This window comes from Mus caroli, chromosome 18 (assembly GCF_900094665.2).
Source record: "Mus caroli chromosome 18, CAROLI_EIJ_v1.1, whole genome shotgun sequence".
In the NCBI taxonomy this organism is placed as follows: Eukaryota; Metazoa; Chordata; class Mammalia; order Rodentia; family Muridae; genus Mus; species Mus caroli.
Genome location: NC_034587.1, coordinates 28,929,680 through 28,952,265, shown reverse-complemented (window position 1 = coordinate 28,952,265; position 22,586 = coordinate 28,929,680). Strand labels below are relative to the sequence as shown.

The 22,586-nt window shown below is 39.0% G+C and overlaps 1 protein-coding gene across 2 annotated transcripts in view; it reads left to right on the top strand.

The window, feature by feature from the left end:
- Window positions 1–19,492, top strand: part of Slc25a46 (solute carrier family 25 member 46) — a 28,657-nt gene extending 9,165 nt beyond the window's left edge. The window contains exons 5-8 of one of the 2 annotated variants that reach the window (XM_021150989.2): window positions 866–966; window positions 3,868–3,924; window positions 6,563–6,620; window positions 17,330–19,492. In XM_021150989.2, coding sequence (XP_021006648.1) covers window positions 866–966; window positions 3,868–3,924; window positions 6,563–6,620; window positions 17,330–17,908 — 795 coding nt within the window. In that variant the 3' untranslated portion in view covers window positions 17,909–19,492. The remainder of the gene's footprint in view (window positions 1–865; window positions 967–3,867; window positions 3,925–6,562; window positions 6,621–17,329) is intronic. The other variant, XM_029471908.1, reaches the window with a different exon arrangement.
- The last annotated feature ends 3,094 nt before the right edge of the window (window positions 19,493–22,586 follow it).

Genomic DNA, 22,586 nt, shown 5'->3' with positions numbered 1-22,586 from the left:
AAATGAAAAAATTGTATATCTTTCCATGCAGACAGGAAGATAAAAGTTTTTGTGGGACTAGGATGGAAAAGAGATACAGTTCTCTCCTGATCGTATATTGCTTCTTTTAATTTTACATTGTTGGTATTTTATTTCCCAGTTCACTAATAACCTAGATAGCAGTAGCACCATGGTGTCACTGTAGGAGAGACAGTGAGCTCTTGCAGTGTTAGAGGTCCATAAGTAATAAGGTAAGGCTGAGAAAAGTAGCAGATTTAGGAGAGGCTGAGAACGGAGAGAACTTTGGTTGATTACTCAGAAAGAATGAGAAGTGCATGATTTTGGCACAAGGAGGAAAAATAGGAACTCCAACAGAGAAGGAAAAGAAATGTGGCCAATGGCTACGATGGAGTGAAGTTGGGGAAATATGAAGTTTGGGCTGCCTGTAGGTCCTATAAACAGCTAGATTGTAGGGAGTTGGATATAGGGATACCTGAGGTTTTAAAATAAGTAGCCAATCATTTTGGAGTACTTAACTAAATGGAGCATCTTAGTTCATCTTAGTCTAAACTAGGCTACCATGAAACATTAATAACCGAGGCTACTGTACTGGTACAGGCCTTGGGATCCTGGGACTTGGGAGGTTGAGGAAGGAGGATCAAGAGTTCAAGGTGAATCTCAGCTACATAGGCCATCCTGGGTTATGTGGGAGTGCCCCAAGAGACCAAGGACAAAGTGGTAGAAACCCAATTAGTTACAGTTCTGTAAGATTTATATAAGAGTAATGCCTTATTGGGAAATATTAACAAACCTTCTGTATTTTCATTAAGAACTTCTGTGTTTTATATTAACAGAACTATTTGTATTGTTTTTGTTTTGATTCTAGGGACCAAGAGCCCTATGGAAAGGGATGGGAAGCACATTTATTGTTCAGGGAGTCACACTTGGAGCAGAAGGCATAATAAGTGAATTTACACCTTTACCGAGGTACATGTGGAGCCTTTTTCCCCCATATTAGTTTTATATTAAATTTGTATCAAATATGGAAGCAAATATCTTGACTCTGAAAGCTTGTCTGAAGTAGCCCAGAGAAGGACGGACAGTAAAGCTTCTTTGTCACACCTTGCTGATGACGTGTGTGACAAGGTGCTCTGTGTCCTCCTCCCTGTTGCACTGTGCCTTTTATTCCTGCTGCTAAGTGAGAAACAGGAGTGTGGGAACAACTTCCTCTTTAAGTAGCTCATTTGTTTATAAAGCACTGTGTGATTTGTGCTATAATTAAATAATCCCCTTCAGATTCCCAGGAATTATTGGTAAGGATTTCAAAAATAACTGAAAATTGAGATAAGAATTCTGAGTACGAATTGACTAGGCAGGAAAGGCTTTCTTTCCAAGAGAAGGCAGCAGCACCTGGTCTCAGAGAGCTTCCACAGTGTTGGCGACAAAAGGCAGCAGCTTGTGCTTGGAAATGGAAAGAGGCTTGTATGAGCTCATCTCTCTTCTTTTTAAACATTTTTCATTTATTATTGGGTAACTTTTTGTATATATATTATCTGGGACATATCCAACTCACATCTCCCTCCTCCCATTATCATCTTTGCAGTGGTTTATTCTCTGTGGCCTGGAATGAAACATCTGTTTTTTGATAAGAACAAGAGTATTCCTAAGAGGTAGTGTAAAAAGTATTGGTCCAGACTGGCTTGGAGAGTTAATATATTAATGTTAACCATGTTGGGGCAACTCTGAGTTGTGGAACAGAACAGAGAGTGCAGAGTTAGGAAGGCACTCTAAGTATCATTGATGATAGTTACTGTTGGATTGAACGGGGAGTATCAGGAGGAGACTGGCCAGCAGTGACTGAGGTGGAGAATTCATTAAGAATAAGTTAGAGGAATAGTTAAGGAATTTAACTTTCAATAAATGGAGTTTGAAATTTTTGCCAGACCTGTAGGGGATATCTTAGTCACTTTTATGTTACTGTGAAGAGACAAAATTTCCAAGGTAACTTATTAAAGAAAGCATTTCATTTGAGGCTCACAGTTCCAGAGGGTAGTAGGGACTATGGCCATCATGGCAAGAACGTTGCCAGAATCAGGTAGGCATGGTGCTGTAGCCGAGAGCTTACATGTGTCTCACAAGTATGCAGCAGAGAGAGGGAGAGCTCATTGGAAACCTCAAGTCCCACACCCAGTGAGTGACACACCTTCTCCAAAAAGGCCACACCTCCCAATCCTCAAATCTGTCAGCCTGTGTGTGTGTGTGTGGGGGGGGGGGGGGCTGTTCATACCTCCACAGGAGAAGGGGGCTGGGACTGTGGATCAGGATGCCACAGGAGTTATTTAAGTATAGACGTTTGAGTTTTGGGGCATAAAGTATCATTCAGAATATGAGATTCAATGAAATTCAACTAATGGAGAATCACAAGTTATGAAATGTGACAAGGATAGATCCTGGACAACTTGGTGTGTCTACATGTCTGTACCATATGTGGAGGGTGGGGTGGTGTCAGCACTTGTGAAGGGTAGAGTCAGTGATACCCTCAACAAACCTAGAGGGAAGGCTTATGACATCGATTCTAGAACCAGAGGTTGTAGATGTCAGTTGTAGATATGCTGGGAGAGAGAAAGTAGATTAACTTAGGGAGGCTGAATTTCTTTTCTGTGGGTCAATTCAGCCATTACTTGTTGCAGGAGAGACAGCACTATACTTGTAGAAAGCTCCAAGAAGACTGGTACTGTCGGTGTTCTACAGCTATGGCTGTTGGCAGCAAGGCACTCACAGACGATGTGAAAGGGATGCTAGTGATAGTAGTAAGCTATTGTAATTGAATAGTTCTGGGTTATTTATCTAAAGGATATATTGTCTTGATTGTTAAGAAAGGGAGCTAGTTGAAGGTCTAACCACAGGTATTGCACATGTACTCAGTGTTGGGATTTATCTTTGTAAGGAAAAGAAACAAAGGCAAGAAGCTAAGAGCAAGCTTTTTTTAATGTGTTGCTTTCAAAGGACTGTGTAGTTCCAGACTTCCTTTAATACAGCTTTGCTAAAGGTTAGCAGCCAGCTAAGCTTTCTTGACTCACATTTTAAAAATTGGATATCTATGCTTGCCTAACTTGAATCTCTGTTACTGATTTTAATGTCACAGGGTGTCTGAAAGTGCAGATGTGCCAGCTCTTTTTTTTTTTTTTTTTTTTTTGAGGCTTCCTACCTCAAATACAGAGATCTATAAAAAAGTTGGCAATTCAGGTCATTCAGGTTAGTAGTGTGGTAAAAATTCAGTGCCTGCAGTGCTAATAGATGTGATTCAGTTTCTGGCTACAATTAAATTTCAGGACCATAGGCAGACAACACTGAAAGTGTAGAAAGTTAGCTATGTGGAGAGAGATAAAGAAGGGGAATTGGAATAGACAGACCAGTTCCAAAGACTCGGGGCCATGTGATCAGGGCAGTGGCCTCACTCTTAGCGAGAAAGAGGGGATAGATATGTGAGACCGACCCATCTTGTCCTGAGCATTTCTGATAAAGCATACTGCCCTGTACTGTATTAGTAAGCAAAGGGTGCCTGCTGGTGCTCACCCAACTTTCTCTTTTCATTCAGCGTAGGTTCCTAGCCCATGAATCCACCCAACCTTGAAACCTCCTCACAGATATGGATGGAGGCTTGTCTCTTGCGTCTTCTCATCTGTCACACTGACACAGTAGTAGCCATCATGCAATCAGTTGCAGCTTTTCCCTGCAGCCTCTGTCAGCAGACACACAGGCCCTGATTCTCTGTTTGAACTACCACAGTGTCAGAAGTATGTCAAGGAAAACCCATTCTACAGATTAAAACAAAATATTTTAAATAATGTAGTTTTTGTTTTATTTACATTTATTTTTACATTTTAGGGAGGTTTCACACAAATGGAACCCTAAACAAATAGGTGAACACCTTCTCCTGAAATGGTAAGATTTTTTATTATTATTTTTATTTATTTTTATATTCACTTTACATCCTGATCACAGCCCTGCTCCCTTCTCTCTTCCCAGTCCCACCCATAAAATCTTTCCCCCCATTGTCTCCTCCCCTTCTCCTCAGAGAAGGGGAGCGAAATGGTAAGTTTTAAAAATGACATTATTACCAGAAAGTTTTATTAGCTTTTTTAGTGTTAGAACTGAAAAAAAAAATCTTGTGCCTAATATAGTGAAGGAAGTTAGAGTAGTAGCAATAGGCTTTTTTTTTTTTTTTTTAAGATTTATTTATTTATTATATGTAAGTACACTGTAGCTATCTTCAGACACTCCAGAAGAGGGCGCCAGACCTCGTTACGGATGGTTGTTAGCCACCATGTGGTTGCTGGGATTTGAACTCTGGACCTTTGGAAGAGCATCGGGTGCTCTTACCCACTGAGCCATCTCACCAGCCCCAGCAATAGGCTTTTTGAAGAAAAGTAATACAAGGCTTAGGGATAAGTCTTGAATTACATATGGAATAACAACAACAACAACAGTATCAACAGCAACAACAATATCAACAACAACAACAACAATCCTGAAATATATATGCTGCTTAAAATAATTCTTAGGCATTTGAAAAATAAGAGTTGTGGCTCAGCTTTTGTTTTAGACACTTTTTCTTTTGTTCTTTCTTCAGGGATGGGGTGGGTATGTGTGTGTTCCTGTGTTTGGGTGCACTTGTGTGTATGTGGAGGACAGAGTGTCCTCAGGAGCTACCAACATTATTTTTTTAATTTATTTCCATCAAATGCTGCCCACTCTAGCTCCCTCTCCCTCTCCCAGAGACCCTCCCCCACCCCCTTGTGTTTCCTTGTGTAGTTCTGGCTGTCCTGGAACTCAGTCTATAAACCAGGCTGGCCTTGAACTCCACCTACCCCTGCCTTCCAAGTGCTGGGATTAGAGGCGTTTACCTCCACTGCCCAGCTCCTGGTTCTGTTTTTAAGATTATAATATAATGACATCATTTCTTCCTTCCCTTTTCTCCAACACTTCCCATGTGACCCCCATCTTGCTCTCATTCAAATTCATTGCCTTTTTTCCTTACTTGTTCCTTGATGTATGTGTGTGTTTCTGAATGCATAAATACAACGTTGCCAGTCCATATGTTACTTATACATCTATGTTTTCAGACGATCACTTGGTATTGGGCCATCAGTTGGAGTGCTGTCTGGGGTTACTGACTAGACAGAGCAGTCAGCACACCCCAGGAATCTACCTGTTTCTCTGTACCCAGTACCGATATTACAAATGCTTGCCCTATGCCTGGCTTTATACATGGGTGCTGGGGATCATATTGGGTCTTCATGCTTGCATGACAAGTGCTTCGCCAGCTGTGATTTCCCCAGTCATTTAACCTAGGTTAATCAAACAAACAAATTACTGTGGGTTAAACATGAATAAGCCAGACATCTGCAATTGGAAATATATCCAATTCTGAAGAGTTTGAACTCCAGCAAGACATGTCACATGCCTTGAATTTCTTTAACCTGATGCCATTTAATATGGGATGAGGTGTCAGAATATAGCCACACAGAAAATACTATGCAAAAACACATAGTCCTTGTGTGTAAAAGTATAAAACAAATTAATTTTGTATCTAGACTTGGGTCCTGTCCCCAAGATATCAATGTCCCCAAGATACTGATACTTACATACAAATATCCCCAAATCTGAAACACATCTGGTCTTGAGCGTTTCTGATAAAAGGGATGCTAACCCTGTGTCTTACTTCAGAGACATGAGTGAATGTATTTGGTGAAGAGTAAGCTCAAAATGATAGTCATAGTACAGTGTGGTGTAAAGGCACCTAGTGATTTTACATCAATAACTATTTTTACAGATTAAAAGTTTATTCTGTTTATCTGAAGAATTAGAAATTTCTCTAGCTTGCTGGCTTCCTCTGGGACGGCCCAGCACATAATTACTTACTGATGTTCCATTAACCTTGGAGATGAGTACTTACCAGGACCTGACCCCTAAGGTTGCTGCTCAGGTTAGTCCCACCTGTGAAAGGATTTTAAGTAACTCTACTTTTGTAATGTAACCATACTGATAAAGAAACAGCTTTGGAAAGCTGTACGACATTATTTTTTCATAGTAAAAAAGGCACTTGGCTTGTGGTTGTAGGCTGTGGCTTATTTCTGCTGATGGGAAATGTAGAAAATGATACAGGATAGTAACATAAAGCATTCTTTTCTGGATATCACTCAACTCTAAACTGCATACAGTTATTATACAAAAGGCTCAGAAGCATATTTCAGGGAGTGCTAGTTATATGCAAGTAGACGTTCAAATAGTTAATCATAAATGAACCTGCATTCTGCTAAAGGCACAATCTAGAGGTTTGGGTTTTTATTTTTGGCAGACTTTGTATTATTGTTACTTTTTATTTCCATCTCTGTTCAATAAAGTACTCTGTGTTTCAGTGTCCTGAGTTAATGTTACTAGTTCCAAAGTATAATTGAAAATTTAAAAAGATCACTTTAGGTTTGAATGTAAATTTAGGTGAATACATTAAAAGATCTTAAAATTTCATTTTAATCATCTTATTTTGTTGTACTGATATAATTTGCTTTAATTTCTGCAGCCTAACATACATGGTGGCCATGCCTTTTTATTCTGCAAGTCTGATTGAAACAGTACAGGTGAGCTGTTCTTTAGTGTAACTTTTTTGTAAGTATGTTTAGCATATTTAGTATACCGTGTATGTCTGATTTTAAATGTTCGTTTCACAGATACACTTATTAATTACATTTTACCATGGTTCTAACATTTCCACTGCAAATTTGGGTCACATTTATGGTTTAATTATTTTTTCTTCCTTTCACACTCTTGGTTTAGTTGTCTCAGAACCCAAACTGACTTGTTTTGATCTTTCAAGGCCTCAAGATCAAAATGCTTATGGCTTACTATAATGACTGCATTAATAATTGTTTGAGCATAAGGAGTAATCATCCTAAAAGTAAGTTGTAGTAACTGTAGATAATTTACTACGCAGCATGTTTTAAAAGTGTCCCAGTGTTGGCTGAACACAAGTAATAAATGCAAACTTAAGTAGTTTCCTGGTAGCATTTACATTCTGCTTGCTTGCTTTACTATTTCTAGCCACACGGTGGCACTTCAAGCACATTGAATTACATTTTGTAGCCTCAATATCTTTTATAGTTAAAAGTGTTTATACAGTTGTCTTCTGATTCCAGCATCCAATCTTTAAGAATACTTTGCCCGCCCATGTTAGTGTCTGCTCTGTAAATTGCTTGCTTCGACAGCCTTGCCTTTCTGGTTTTTTATTTGTTTTGTTTTCTCTTTATTATTTGTCCCCACTACATCATTAATCTCTGATTTTCCTGTTGTTAGAACTAACTTTGGTTAACTGAAATTAACATCTTATGACTGAAACACATTTGTATTTTTATATTTGGATGATATTGTGTAGTTCACAGCGTTAGTTTGTCAAGCAGTCTCAGTTTAAAGATAAGAAAAACTATCAGAAAGATAAAATTTTAAGGCAAAATACCTAAGCAACATGCTGTATCAGGAAAGATGTTTTAGTTGGGACAGATTTGACACAGTCACATTTGTCTACTTAAATTAGAACTGTAACTTTAAAACAGTTTCTTAAATATTATCTTAACACTGCCCCCCCCCCCCCCCCCCCCCCCCCCCGCTCCCAGGGATTAAACTACCAACCAAAGAGTACACATGGAGGGACCCATGGCTCCAGCTGCATATGTAGCAGAGGATGGCCTTATCTGGCATCAGTGGGAGAGGAGGCCCTTGATCCTGTGAAGGCTCAATGCTCCAGTGTAGGGGAATGCCAGGGCAGTGAGGTGGGAGTGGGTGGGTGGGTGAGCACCCTCATAGAAGCATGGGCGAGAGGGGTGGGGTAGTGGGTTTCCAGAGGGGAAACTGGGAAAGGGGATAACATTTGAAATGTAAATAAATAACCAATAAAAAAATTGAAAAAAATCATCTTTAGATTGTAATTTTATCTTATAGACTAGGAATAGTGTTTAGTAACTGAATCTCTGTATTTTCTAAGGATCCAGCTTACAGTAATGGGTTTCCTCTGTGTCTGTTTTGACACTGTCCTTGATGTGTCTTCTATGTCTCACTCTTAGTGCCCGGCTCGCCTTGTCATGTCCTTTGTCTGTGGACAGCTTGCTTTCTCAGGCTTTTTTTCTCAGGGAGATCACCAGAAGAACTACTGTTTGAAGCCCTTGAATAGGAACTACTTCCCACTGGTTAATCCTTTATCCAGTATCCTTGAGTCCAGACTGTGTGCACTTGAAAAGTTAGTGTTTCAAAGTCGAATAGTTCTGTCCCTTTCTAAAATAAGGGTCCATATTGATTTCCCATGATCAATTTCAGACTTCTCAGTATAGAGTTGTATCAGTTTTTATTGACTTTGCTTTTTCATTTTATCTTCTTTAAATTTATTTTCTTAACTCATCAGATATTTATTAAGAAACAACCTGATACAGAGAGGGTCTTAGACTCATGCAATCCAGTAGCAAAAAATACTGATAAAAATCCTCCACTTGTGCAGGACTTAGAAGCTTGTGGGAGGATAGACACTAATAAGACATATCCAGAGTCTGTAAGGAAGTGATTGTTAAAGAGCGGAGCAAGGGTGACGTAGTGTGGGGAAAGAGGGGCGATTCATAGTTTTGAAAGCTCAGAGGAAGCTTCATGGAGAAGGTCTAAGCCCGAGAACAACATGAAGAACATTCTGAGCAGAGCGAAAAACAAATACAAGCTAAGCGGGATTGTATCACCTGGTTTTGGCGAGTTGAAAGGGTTGGCTTTGACTAAGTGAGTGTTCCTGCTCATTAGGTTAGAGTAGTAAGAGAGGCCCCATTATGATGCACATTGTAGTGCATTGTAAGCATTTAGCCTTCACATTAGAGCACTGCTTCTCACCTTCCTAATGTTGTGACGCTTTAATATACTTCCTCATATTGTACTGACCCTGAACCTTAACATTATTTCGTTGCTACTTCATAATTGTAATTTTGCTGCTGTTATGAATTTTCATGTAAATATGTGATATGTGATCCCTCAGCTTAGTAAGGTGACACCTTTTCCTTTATCTTTCTAGTACCTCTGGCCAGTAGCCTTTTTGCTTTGTGTATTTCAGGCTGGCCCCAAACTTGCCAGATAGCCAAAGATAACCTTGAACTTCTGAACCTCCAGTTTCCAGCTTCCAAGTGCTGAGATTACAGGGATATGCTATCACGCCTGGGTTTCTGTAGTACTGGAGATCTGAGGACGTTATGCATTCTAGATAAGCATTTTACAACTGAGCTACAAACATCTCCAGCCTCTTGGCTGTTTTTGTCTTTTTTTATTTTATTTTTTTTGATGACACATAAATGTAATCCAGCAGTAATTCCCATTAACTCTAATCTTTTTTTAATTGGATATTTTCTTCATTTACATTTCATATGCTATCCCCAAAGCCCCCTATACCTCAAACCTCCCCCCCCCACCCCCCCGCCCTGCTCCCCAACCCACCCNCCCCCCGCCCTGCTCCCCAACCCACCCACTCACACTTCCTGGCCCTGGAATTCCCCTGTACTGGGGCATATGATCTTCGCAATACGATGGCCAACTAGGCCATCCTCTGCTACATATGCAGCTAGAGACACAGCTCTGGGGAGTACTGGTTAGATCATATTGTTGTTTCCACCTATAGGGTTGCAGACCCCTTTAGCTCCTTAGGTATTTTCTCTAGCTCCTTCATTAGGGGCCCTGTGTTCCATCCAATAGCTGACTGTGAGCATCCACTTCTGTATTTGTCAGGCATTGGCATAGCCTCACAAGAGAGAGCTATGTCAGGGTCCTGTCAGCAAAATCTTTCTGGCATATGCAATACATTAATCTTAAAAGCATAATTGAATTGGTTGACTTCCATAGCTGCCTCCCAGGTTAGGCCAGCATTGTCTCTTCACTGGAGATTTACAGTAACTTTATAAGTACAGTTCTCAGCTTCTGCTCTTGTCATTGTTGGCACAGCAGACAGTATTATTTTAAAGCATAAATTGTATCAATTTAAGCTTTTGCTTAAAACTAAGCATTTATTTCCCATGTGAACAGATGCCATCGAAGTTCAACTTGGACAGTCAATGAGTTTTATTGGGGTTTATTATAGAAATATAGGTGAGGGGCTACTTACAGGAGCAGAAATGACACTTGTATCACCAAAGCCTACCTCAGCATGGGTGGCAGGTCACAAAGTTGGGAATGTGGAGTACAGTCCATAGCTTTCAGGCAGCACAGTAGGTTGGAGAGTGTCCTTTCCAAGTAACCTGTTGTAAATCTTTCCCAGTTAACTCAGCTGGTTGTTTTTTTGTTTGTTTTTTTTTTTTTTTTTTTTTTTTTTAAGAATTATTGATTTTATTTTCTGTGCTTGTATATACTGTAGCTGTCTTCAGACACACCAGAAGAGGGCACCAGATCCCATTACAGATGGTTGTGAGCCACCATGTGGTTGCTGGAAATTGAACTCAGGATCTCTGGAAGAGCAGCCAGTGCTCTTAACCGCTGAGCCAACTCTCCAGCCCCACTCAGCTGGTTTTTACTTTCTGGTCCCAAAGTGTTCTTTGCAATTTATCTTGTCTGAGAATCTTTGCAACTTATCTTGTTTGAGAGTCTTCTTTGTATCTGAACTCCACTCCTTGGAAGCTTTTATTGTTTACTCTGGCAGGGAGGGGGCTAGTGAATCTTTTCAATTTCAGGGACTCCTGAAGATATTTTGAATTGTTTACCTCTCTGTTTTAGGAACTTCCTGCAGGATGGAATGTATCTTTGGGTTTTACTGCTGTGAATAGACACCATGACCAATACAACTCTTATAAAAGACAACATTTAATTGGGCCTGGCTTACAGGTTCAGAGGTTCAGTCTATTATCATAAAGGCAGGAACATGGCAGCGTCCAGGCAGGCATGGTACAGGAGGAGGTGAGAGTTCTACATCTTCATCTGAAGGCTCCTAGTAGAATACTGGCTTCCAGGCAGCTAGGATGAGGGTCTTATAGCCCACACCCACAGTGACACACCTACTCTAACAGGGCCATACCTTCTAATAGTGCCACTCCCTGGGTCAAGCATATACAAACTATCACAGAATGTTTCAGTTTCAGAGGAAGCTGCTACAGAACAATACATGTTATTTTATACTACCTTCCATTTTTACAGGAGGCTGAAATAATGCTTAGGAGGAGTTAATATAGTAACAGTTGTTACACAGCCAGTAAGTTAAGAAGACAGGATTTAAATTGATACTTCGGGGATCTCCATGCTTCCTTATACACTGTTGCTTCTTAGTGTTCTAAAACAGTGGAGGCAGGCTCTCTACTTCCCCCACTATATCTCATTTCCACACTAGAAAGGCTGTCCATTTTATTCCTGTCTTTTTTTTAGGATGTAATGTAACATATCATTTTCCTTCCCTTCTCATATAGCCTCTTTGCTCCTTTTCAGAGTCCTAGCCTTCTTTAATTGCTGTTATCTTCATCTATGTATATGTATAGATGTGTATTTTCCTAAATATGCTCATGCTGTATGGTACTCATATGTACATTTTCAGGACTGACCATTTGGTATTGGATAACCAACTGGCATGCTTCCTAGGAGAAGACGATTTTTCCCACTCTCAGCATCCGTACTTGCCTGCAGTTCCCTGCATAGGATTGAGGCCTCAGGGACTTTTCCCCATCCACTTTGGCATTTCTGTTGGTGTGTCCTTGTTTGGTTCCTATTGGTAGTCATGGTGGTGATACTTTATGTGTGTAGCTTCTATACTATGAGGACACACGCTTTCATAGCAAGGTCACTGATCTCTGGCTTTTATAATCCTTCTAACCCCTTCTTCAGAGTTCACTGAGTCTTAGGGATAGGAGTGGTTTGTAAATGTATCCATTCACTGGAACTGGGTTCCACAATTCTGCCGTTTTTATATGTTATGATTTTCTGTAATGGTCTCCATCTAATGCAAGAGATCATTTCTTTGTTAAGGATCACGTGCTACAGTTACTTGTGGGTAAGGACAACTGTTCCCATTGTTTTTAGGGATTTTGCTGCTTTAGTAACGTGGAAGTTGCAGGTTCTGCTTCAAGAAACTCGTATGATCAGTTGCCTAGGTTCCCAGCGCCAGGCATGGCCTTCCTCTTGTTAAGCAGGTCTTCAGTCTAATTAGAGAGCTGTTGGTAGTACCAGTGTGCATGCCATTACTGAACTCTTACGTAACCTTGCCGTGCTTATTGCTGTGGTTCATAGGCATCATCGCTGGGTAGGACGATTGGTTGCTTCCTTCCTTCGGCACCTTGTATGGCAGCTTCTGGTACTATGAAAGCTACTCTTCTGGGAGGAGGCACTTAGGCCAATTCCAGATCAGGTGTCTGGGCCCTGTTTCTGAAGTGCACGATGTTTTCAGCTATAGGGACTTACCTTCCACCTTTGGGAGGCAAACAAGGGCAATAGCAATAGGCTGTATGTTTTGAGGGAGCATTATCAGGCAAGAGGAGAAAAGTTTATTTAAACTATACATGTATATTTATACACAGAATTCTGTGTATTATGGATTTTTTTTAAAAAAAGATAATATAATTCTTATGACTTTCAGATATCCTTATTACCATATTTTACCCTTCTTCCTTTTCTGTATGTAGTTCCCTCTCCTGTCCGTAAATAGTCTTACTTTCCTATTCCCCTGGTCAGACCACTTGTACGCTGATGTTCTTCTCTCCTCTTCCTCATTTACCTCTCTCCCCACCCCTGTAGAGCCCCTCTTCCCACTTCCCTGATCAGATCACTTATGCTCTGCTTTTCTCTCTATTTCTCCCCAACCCCTTGCCCTGGCAATGGTCCCTTTTACATTCCTGGTTTCTGCAGTTATACTGGATATGTACTCTCATCCGAAGATTTAGATAGAGCTAGGAACCGCTAATGAGAGAGAACATGTGATCTCCCTTCCCCTTCCCCCTACCCCGTCTGGGTCCCTTTATACAATCAGATCTTTTTTACTTTTAACCATTTACCTGCAAAGTTCACGATACCATTTTTCTTTACAGCTGAGTACTATTCCATTGTGTATATGTACCACATTTCATTATCCATCAGTTTTAGGACACTTAGGTTGTTTTGGTTTCCTAGCTATTGTGAATAGAGCAGCAGTGACCATGCTGGGCATGCGTCTGTAGAGTAGGGTGTTGAATCCTTTGGGTAGGTGCCAAGGAGTGGTACAGCTTCATCATGTGGTAGATTTATTTTTAAACTTTTTGAGAATTCACCACACTGATTTCCATATTGAATATACAAGTTTGCAGTTCCACCAGTAGTGAATGAGTGTTCCCTTTTCCACATCTCCTCCGTTTGTTTTAGGTTGGTTTGTTGTGTTAATCTTGCCATTCTGACTGGGGTAAGAGGAAATTTCAAAGTTGTTTTGATTTGCAGTTTTCTAATAGCTAGGGACAGTGAGCAGTGCGAAGTTTTTGAGATTCTTCTTAGCCACCCCATCCCCTTCTTCTTTTTCTTTAGAGAACTCTGTTCAGGTTCCAGGCAGAGTTCGTTGCCAGCCATACATCTTTTGTCAGATGTATAGTTTACAAAGATTCTCTCCCGTTCTATGGGCTTCTTTTCTTCACCCAATTGTTTCTTTAACTGTTGAGAACATTTTGTTTTATCAAGTCCATTCTGTGAGTTCTGGGGCAAATGGGTCCTATTTAGGAAGTCCTTTCCTACAGGGTACTGCCTGGAAGAAATTCTAGAAGTTTCAGTGTTTCAGGTTTCACATTTAGGTTTCTGATGGATATGGAATTAGTTTTTGAACAAGGACTAGATAGATATGTGTCTAATTTAATTTTGCATATGGACATCGACTTCTCCTAGCACCATTGTTGAAGATGCTTTCTTTTGTCCAGCTTATGTTTCTGGCATCTTTGTTAAATATCAAGTGCCTGAAGTTACATGTACTCATGTTTGGATCTTCAGGTTATCTTTCCAGTGGTCTAGAAGCCTGCTTTTGTGCCAGTACCGTTTTGTTTCTATTACTATGGCTCTGTAGTGCATCTTAAGATCTGGAATGGTTATTTCCCTAGCTGTGTTTTCTGCTCAGGGTTGTTTTGGCTATTTGGGCTCTTTATAGTTCCATATGAATTTTAGAATAGTTTTGCTTTTTTGACTGCTCTTAGTTGTCTCAGATGTTCTATTATGTTGTGTTTTCGTTTAGTTCTTGGAAATTTTTTATTTCTTTCTTGATTCCATCTTTGACTCATTCATGATTCAGTAATGAATTGTTTAATTTCCATGAATGTGTAATTACTACACTTTTATTTGATATCGATTTTTAAGTTGTAGTGCATTAAGGGTAGATTGGCTACAAGGAGTGATTTCAGTCTTTTTGAATTTGTAAAGATCTGTTTTTTGTGTCAGGATGTGTTCTATTTTAGAAAACCTTCCCTGTGCTGCTCAATAAATTGTGTATTGTTTTGGTGTTTGGGTGGAATATTCTTTAGACATCACTAAGTCCATTTGATATATGATGTCAATTAATTCTGATGCTTCTCTGTTTTTTATTCAGATGATCTATCTATTGAAGAAAATTGAAATCACCTACTATTTTTTTTTTTTTTTTTGAGACAGGGTTTTTCTGTATAGCCCTAGCTGTCCTGGAACTTACTTTATAGACCAGGCTGGCCTCGAACTCAGAAATCCGCCTATCTCTGCCTCCCGAGTGCTGGGATTAAAGGCGTGTGCCACCACGCCCGGCTCAAAATTACCTACTATTAATGGAGTGATGCTAATTTGTTTTTAAATACAGTTGTATATATTTTTATCCAATTGGGTTCTCCAGAGTTTGGTGCATGTATGTTTAGGATAGTAATGCACTCCTTATTAACTGTTTCCTTGATTAGAATGTAGTAGTCCTCTTTATCTCTCCTGATTAGTTTTAATTAATTAATTAGTTCTAATATCTTGTTAGATATTAGAATAATGACACTCACTTGTTTACTGGTCACATTTGATTGGAGTATTTTTGTCTATCCTTTATCCTAAGGTGGTGCTTTCTTTAAAGCTAAGGTGTGATTCCTGTACAAGAGATAGATGGACTTTATTTCTTGCTCTAGTCAGTCAGCCTGTCTTTTGTTTGGAGAATTCAGGCCATGATATTTAAACTTAGTACTAATATGGGTATGTTGTGGTCCGTGCATTGTTGATTTTTGGTGGTGTTGTTTGTGTTCACAGTATTATGTATTTTAATAATTATGACTTTGTATTTCTTTACACACTCTCCCTGCTATGCTGATTTTTCTATTTATCTTGGACTATAGGGTCTTGGTTACTGTTTTATTGCTGTGAGGAAACAATATGACCAAGGCAACTTATAGAAGAAAGCCTTTAATTGGGGACTTTATTACAGTCTGAGAGGACTAGTCCATGATCCATATGGCAGGAAGCAAACAGGCCTGGCACTGGACCAATAGCTGAGAGCTTTTCATCCTGATTTGAGGGCAGCAGGCAGAGGGAGAAAAAGAGAATGAGCCTGGCATTTTTATATCTTAAAGCCCACCCTCAGTGACACAGCTCCTCCAACAAGGCTACACATCCTAATCTTTCCCCAAAAGTTTCACCAACTGGGGGCAAAACATTCAAACATATGTGCCTAAGGGGGTCATTCAAATCACCATATATTGATTTCTGTATTTTCTTTAGGTTTGGTTTATTGGATATCAATTTTTCGGATGTTCAGTTTATATCATAGAAAGTTTTCTTCAGTTATGACAGTTTTGCTGGGTATATTAGTATAGGTTGTCCATTATAATCTTTTAAGACTGGAAATATGGAATGGATTGCTCCTGAGTCTTCTGGCTTTCAAAGTTCCCACTGAGTTGTTATTCTGATATAATTTTCTTTGTATGTAACTTGCATTTTTTTTCATGCAGTTTTCAATACACTTTCTTTGTTATACATTCTCTTAGCTAATTTTCTCTTCTTCTGTATGTTTGGTATTCTATATGCTTCTTGTATCTGTATGTGGGTGTCTTTCTTTAGTTTGGGGGAAGTTTTCTTCTGTCATTTTGTTGAAGATCAGATATATGTCTGTGACTTGGAATCTCTCTTTCATTTTTGCCTATAACTTGTAGGTTCATGGTGTTCCATATTTCTGGTATGTTCCTTCTCTGTGTTTAATTTTTTTTAAATATTCTGCTTATTTGATCTAGATCCTGTGCTTTTATCTTCAAGTCCTGATATTCTCTGTTCTATTTGATTTATTTTTTACTAATAAGAGTCTCCTAACTGCAGTGTGAGCCTTCTTCAGTGATTCTATCTCCTTATTGAATTCTGTTCTCAAGTCCTGGATTGTCTTAATCATTTCTGTCAGCTTTATGTTTGTGTTTCTTGGGCATCACTAAAGTGTTTATTCTCTTTAAGCTCTTTCTCCTCAGTTTCATTGAGTTGTTTCTTTGTGTCTTCTTTAAATTCTGAAGTCTTTGATGAATTTTATGATTATTCTTTTAAATTCTGAATCCTTGGGTTTACCTAGATAATTTTCCTTTGCAAATATTAATATATGACCAGTAGGTTTTACAAGATACTGGCTTGATCTTTCATATTTTGGAATTTTTGCAATGGGATCTGGTCATATAGACTTCTTTCCTTTGGTTAGTTCTAAGTCTGATATGGACTGAGTAGGTTGAGGTAAAAGCAGGGATGTCAGCGCAGGTTTGTCCTAGAGGTTGGAAATGGCTTGGGTGGAAAAAAAAATCAGGGACTCCTGTCAAAGGGACTGGGATGGTAGACAAAATATGCTTCCTGGTCCAAACCTGAAGTGTGGAGCTTGATCCACATGGGTGGAAAGGTTGGTTATGGCATGGAAGGGGGAATAGGTAAAAAAGAGTTGCATAGTTGGATGAGGAACCGAAGGGACTCGTAGGTGGTTGGTGGTAGACTATGTCCTGTTCATTGCTCTTTATGATATTTCTTTTGAAAAAGAATATGCTAATCCAATCTCACAGCTGAAGTTGGCAGATCATGGATGTTTTTCTTCTTTTGTGAATACATTTATCTCAAAGGGATATAATAACTATTTTCTACAGCAATTTTGTAAAAATTATTAAGTTGATGGGTCTGGAGAGAGCACTCAGTGGTAAAGAGTACTAATGACTCTTCTAGAGGACCAGGCTTCAGTTCTCATCATTTCAGTTCCAGGAAATCTCATGACCTCTTTTGGACCCTGCAGGCAGGGCACACACATGGTGCAAAGACATACATGGAGCAAAACAACCATACACATCAAACAAATCTTTTTTTAAAAAATATAATTGTACCTTTTTCATCACTTTTGTTTCAGAGTGAGATAATCCGAGATAACACTGGCATTCTGGAATGTGTTAAAGAAGGAATTGGACGAGTGATAGGCTTGGGAGTGCCTCACAGCAAACGCCTTCTTCCACTGTTTTCATTGATCTTCCCAACAGTGCTGCATGGAGTTCTTCATTACATTATCAGCTCCATCATTCAGAAGATTGTCCTTCTAATTCTGAAGAGAAAGACCTATAACAGCCACCTAGCTGAGAGCACTAGCCCCATGCAGAATATGTTGGATGCCTATTTTCCAGAACTTATTGCTAACTTTGCTGCCAGCCTTTGCTCTGACGTTATACTTTACCCACTGGAAACAGTTCTGCATCGTCTTCATATTCAAGGAACACGTACAATTATTGACAACACAGACCTTGGCTACGAAGTACTTCCAATTAATACGCAGTATGAGGGAATGAGAGACTGTATAAATACCATCAAGCAGGAGGAAGGAGTGTTTGGTTTCTATAAAGGGTTTGGTGCTGTTATAATACAGTATACACTGCATGCAACCATCTTACAGATTACCAAAATGATTTACTCCACACTTCTTCAGAATAGCATTTGAGATTTAGGTTCTATGATTGGCTGATCCAAAAGATGTTGTCTGGATAATTTGCTATGACATTTCAAGTAATAAAAGTAAAAATACTGCGTGGAAAGAAATAGGCTGGGAATTACCACTGGTGGAAAACCTCATGCTAATTATTCTGACTTCTTATTTTTCTTAAGGCATAGATATATATATAGATATATATAATACTGGGTCAAACCTTTCCAAAATTGAAAACTCAATAAAGGTAATACTTTAAATTTAAAATGTAAAGTTACATTTTAGTATAACACTCATGCTGAAGTAAAATTGATCCTGGGCAGAAACAAAAATGTATCAAGTATAAAATGAAATTGCAATGACTTGAATCTGTTTTACTGACCTTATTATTTGTTATATGTTTGTTTAACTTGGATTCAGGTCACTGTGCTAATTCTTAAAGCAGTGGATAGTGCTGGGATTTTATCTTTAAGCAAATAGAGTATGTCATTGTTGAAAAGAACTGGTGACTAGCTTTGGCACTGTGTAACCAGTGGCTGAAGGGTTTAAATTGTATTTAGCCATTTTAATTGCTGTATATATTTATTATATGGAGCCATTTGTGTCTCTGTGTACATGTAACTTGGAATTTCCTTCTTCCCTGCGAGTTTTCATAGACCAGCTTATTGCATCAAATGAAGGTAGACACTTTCTGCTGGAACATCAAGTATAAGACATCAAAATGCCAGAAAATAGCTTTTTTACCTGCATCTTGTCCAGCATTGCAGTGTCAGAAACTTGAAATTTGTCCTTTGCTTGTGACGTTTGGATCATCAGATGATTTTAGCTACTTTTAAAGATCCTAACAATCATGGCAGCCATGACCGTTTCCACACTTACGCTAAGGAGCCCCGCCTGTCTTTCATTTCTCAAAGAACTTATCTGAGAGGGAACAAAATGAAAGTTCTGGGGATTTGTGCCTCTTGCTCACCATAACTAATCACTGAAATCTTTCTTTTTTCTTTCCTTTTTTGTATGTGTGTGTGTGTGTGTGTGTGTGTATGTAAGTTTTATTCTCCAAATAAGCTACCCTGAAGATAAAAATGAGACATTCTTGGTACTCTTTATTTAAACTTGCTTGGATAAGTACTGAATTAAAGTCCAAACTCATAGGAAATTCGCCCTTATGTGTTACAAAGGAGGAGGAGGAGACACTATATTATGAAACTTGTTAATCAGTTTAATAAAATAAGGTTGATGTGTTCCCATGGTGGATTAGACTTTGTAATAAAGTGATGTATAGTTCACTGGTCACTCTTGCAGCAGTTAGCATTTCATTTCTTCGTGGGTATGCTCAAGTTTACAAACACTGAAGTGCAGTGCCTGCAGGTGTTGCCCAACCTAGAATGCATGCAAACTAACACGGATGTTACATGGTGAATGTTGCAGAGGGTGTTTGTCCTGTGACTGATCAGAGTGGAAGCCTAACCTGGTGGTGGAAAAGCATGAAGTACTGTGTCAGCAGCAGCTGTCCCTACCAGCCTGTGTCTTTGGATGACGTAATGCTGTCAACTCTTCAATCCCTCAGAAGGGAAAATAAACGCTGTTGATCACATTCTGCATTTAATGGTTAATCTCTTAACGTGTTTTTCTCTGTGTAAAAATGGCCTTAGCATTTTTTTACTGACTTTTAGCTGCTAAATTTTTAGGTGTTTATAGTCACCTTCCTCAGAATTTCATTTTATAAGTCAAGGTAGTTTCAGAGAAGAAACCAGAAAATTTTGGTTTCAGAAAATGTTTAGGACAGTCTAAATGGAATCACATATTTACTGGGTAAATTTTGTGGAATTTTCCATGTGCCTGAAGATTAGATATTCAAGGATTATTTATTGCCAGATACCATGAATTTAGTAATATAAATTTATTGCATCTGAAGTCAAAATGTTGCTACTGAACTAAATACACGATTAGTCTCATTTCCTGTTCCCTTGCAGAAATCCACGCAAATTACCTTAAAAACTAAAGATGGAGAGAGTCTGTTTTTTTTTTTTTCTTAACTGCTGTTTTTGAATTTGTTAAAATGTAACCTTTGAAAGTCAAACACATTTTAGTTGGCCAGTGTTTCTCAGTGAATTAATACCTTTTACAGTCAGTATGACAAATAGCCCATAGATGTGATTCTATTAAGTAGAATGCAACAAAGCAGTCACTCACTGATTGTGCAAAAACGCTCCAGTGCTTTTATCCAAGAATCTCATAATCTGAGAAGCAGAAGATGCTGCCTTGACAGCTGTACTGTTGTTGGCTGAGGTCATGGAGGATGTGTGCTGTCTTTGTGGGTGTGGATGCTGTAGAACAGAAAAGACATTTCCAGCTCCTGCAAAAACTATCTAGGTTAAGTGACTTAGAAAACTTATTTAAGGGTTCACATCACACTGAAGTTAGAATACTACTTACTGCTGGCATTTCTGTGTTCGCTTCAAGTATTTGGTATAATACATATCACTTCCCTGCTCCTGAATAGGTACCATCTTATTTTTGAGCCATTTTTATTAATATAGTACTAGTTTGTATAGCAGTGTAACAACAATCTGTGGTTTGACTCTTGCGTCTTGTTATTTTCTTTATTTTTTAAATTTTGTCACAGTACCATTTTAAATGTTTTAGGTAATACATTGTAATATAAAAGGTTTGATAAAATGTTGAATTCAAGCCAATATATATGTTTCTCTTATTGATACTAGAGGACTACTCATGGTAGGGATAAAAGGTAATTTTTTTTTCTAGATAGAAATGAAGATCAAGAGAAATCTATATGTAAAATTGAACATTTGCCACCACCTATTAAAAAAAATTCCCTTGCATCATAAAACTAGGCTAATTGGTGTGGTGTATAAAGTAGTATATTTTCTAAAGTAAATTTCTGCATTGTTTCTTGTTTAAAAAGTCTTAACGTGTTTTACAGTTACCACAGCACTGTGGCATTTGCAGAGAACTGTTTTGGTGCTATTGGAGGGGAACAGTGCCTGTAGCTTGCCTTCTATGGAGGAGCTGTGGGCAGTATTAAAACAGCCAGCTCTGTAGGAACTCCAGGGTGAAGACCAGAGTTAAGTGTTAGTTAGCAGAAGGCAGGAGGAGAGATCAGAGCACTCACAGTGATTAAGAAAACAAGACCAAAAATCGATTTAGACAATAAAATCAAGCCCACAGTTAAATTTAGTAAAAAAGTCCCAAATTACTGAGTCAGAAATGAATAATGTGGCCATTGCTAAACGTAGCATGCCAAACAGCATGAGTTGTATGACCATGCTATAAAAAACCATGTGCCAGAATGGACAAATCCTGTAAGCAAACTGCAACAGCAAGCACAAGAACTAGAAAGTCTGAGCAGGTTAGGCCAAGTGTGAACCAGTTAAAAACTCAAAAACAAAGTCTAGGACTAGCTTCATTGGTGAAGTCTACCAAACAAAGAATTTGTACCAATGCTCCACTCACCAAAAACTTGAGGTGGAAACACTTTCCAACAACCTATGAAGCCAGAACAGGATTAAGTCCTAGACAAGAGCTACAAAGTAACATCTTTTATGAGTTTACATGCAAAAATTACCCTCCCCCCAAACCTATCAAACTAGGGACTGTAGAGATGGATCAGCAGGTAAGAACACTTTCAGAGGATCCATATTCAGTTCCCAGCATCCACATGGCAGCTTACAACAGTGACAATTCCTTGTAACTACAGTTCCAAGGAATCCAACACCCTCTTCTCTAATTATAATTACTTCCCTTTCCTTCCAGTCCTCATGTTCATTCCCTCCAATCTCAGATTGCCTTTATTTTTTTTTATTATTACACATACACACACACACACCACTCATATAAGTAAGTACAACCTGCTGAGTCTGTTTTTGTCTTTGTGAATGTGGTTTCAGAGCTACCACTATGTGCTGGAACACAGTCAAGGAACTCATTTCTGGGAGTGACAAATTTTCTTCTTTTAACGGCATTAGTTGCCTGAGGTTTTTTGTCTCAGGTTGGACCCCATGAGATTTTTCTCTCTCATTTACATGTTTATTGGTATTATTCTTTGGATCTTGCTTATGTAACCATTTCTAAGAGAGTCAGTCACAGAGCAGACTGCCTGCTATTGTTTCTTAAAATCTTCCTCCTTTCTTGTACATGGTTTCCTGAGCCACAGATGCAAGAGCTGTGCTTCCATCTAAGGGGGCTGGGCTCCCCCAAACCTATTGATGTTTGCATTGTGTCCAGTTGTAGTTTTCTGTAATGGTCCCCACTTGCTGTAAAGAGGCTTATTTGAAGAAGGGTGAGCTATATTTATCAGTGGGCATATGCATAAAATTTAGAATGTAGGTAAGGAATTTTGCTGGTCTAGGGAAATGGTGGTAGTAGGTTCTTTTCTGAAATCCATGACCTAGGTTTAAAGGCTTATACCACCACTACCTGACTATGTGTGTGTGTGTATGTGTGTGTGTGTGTGTGTGTGTTTGTATCTTCTTAAGTATATATAAGAAGCTTCAACAGCAGTAGGTTTCCATATGAGCCCTCAAATGGCCCTTGGTGTTGTGTTCCCTCCTTTCCCTATTCTCTCACTCTCTCCATTGAATCCTCCAATTCCACTCTTCCTGTCATAGTCAGGGTTTCTATTCCTGCACAAACATGACCAAGAAGTAAGTTGGGGAGGAAAGGATCTATTCAT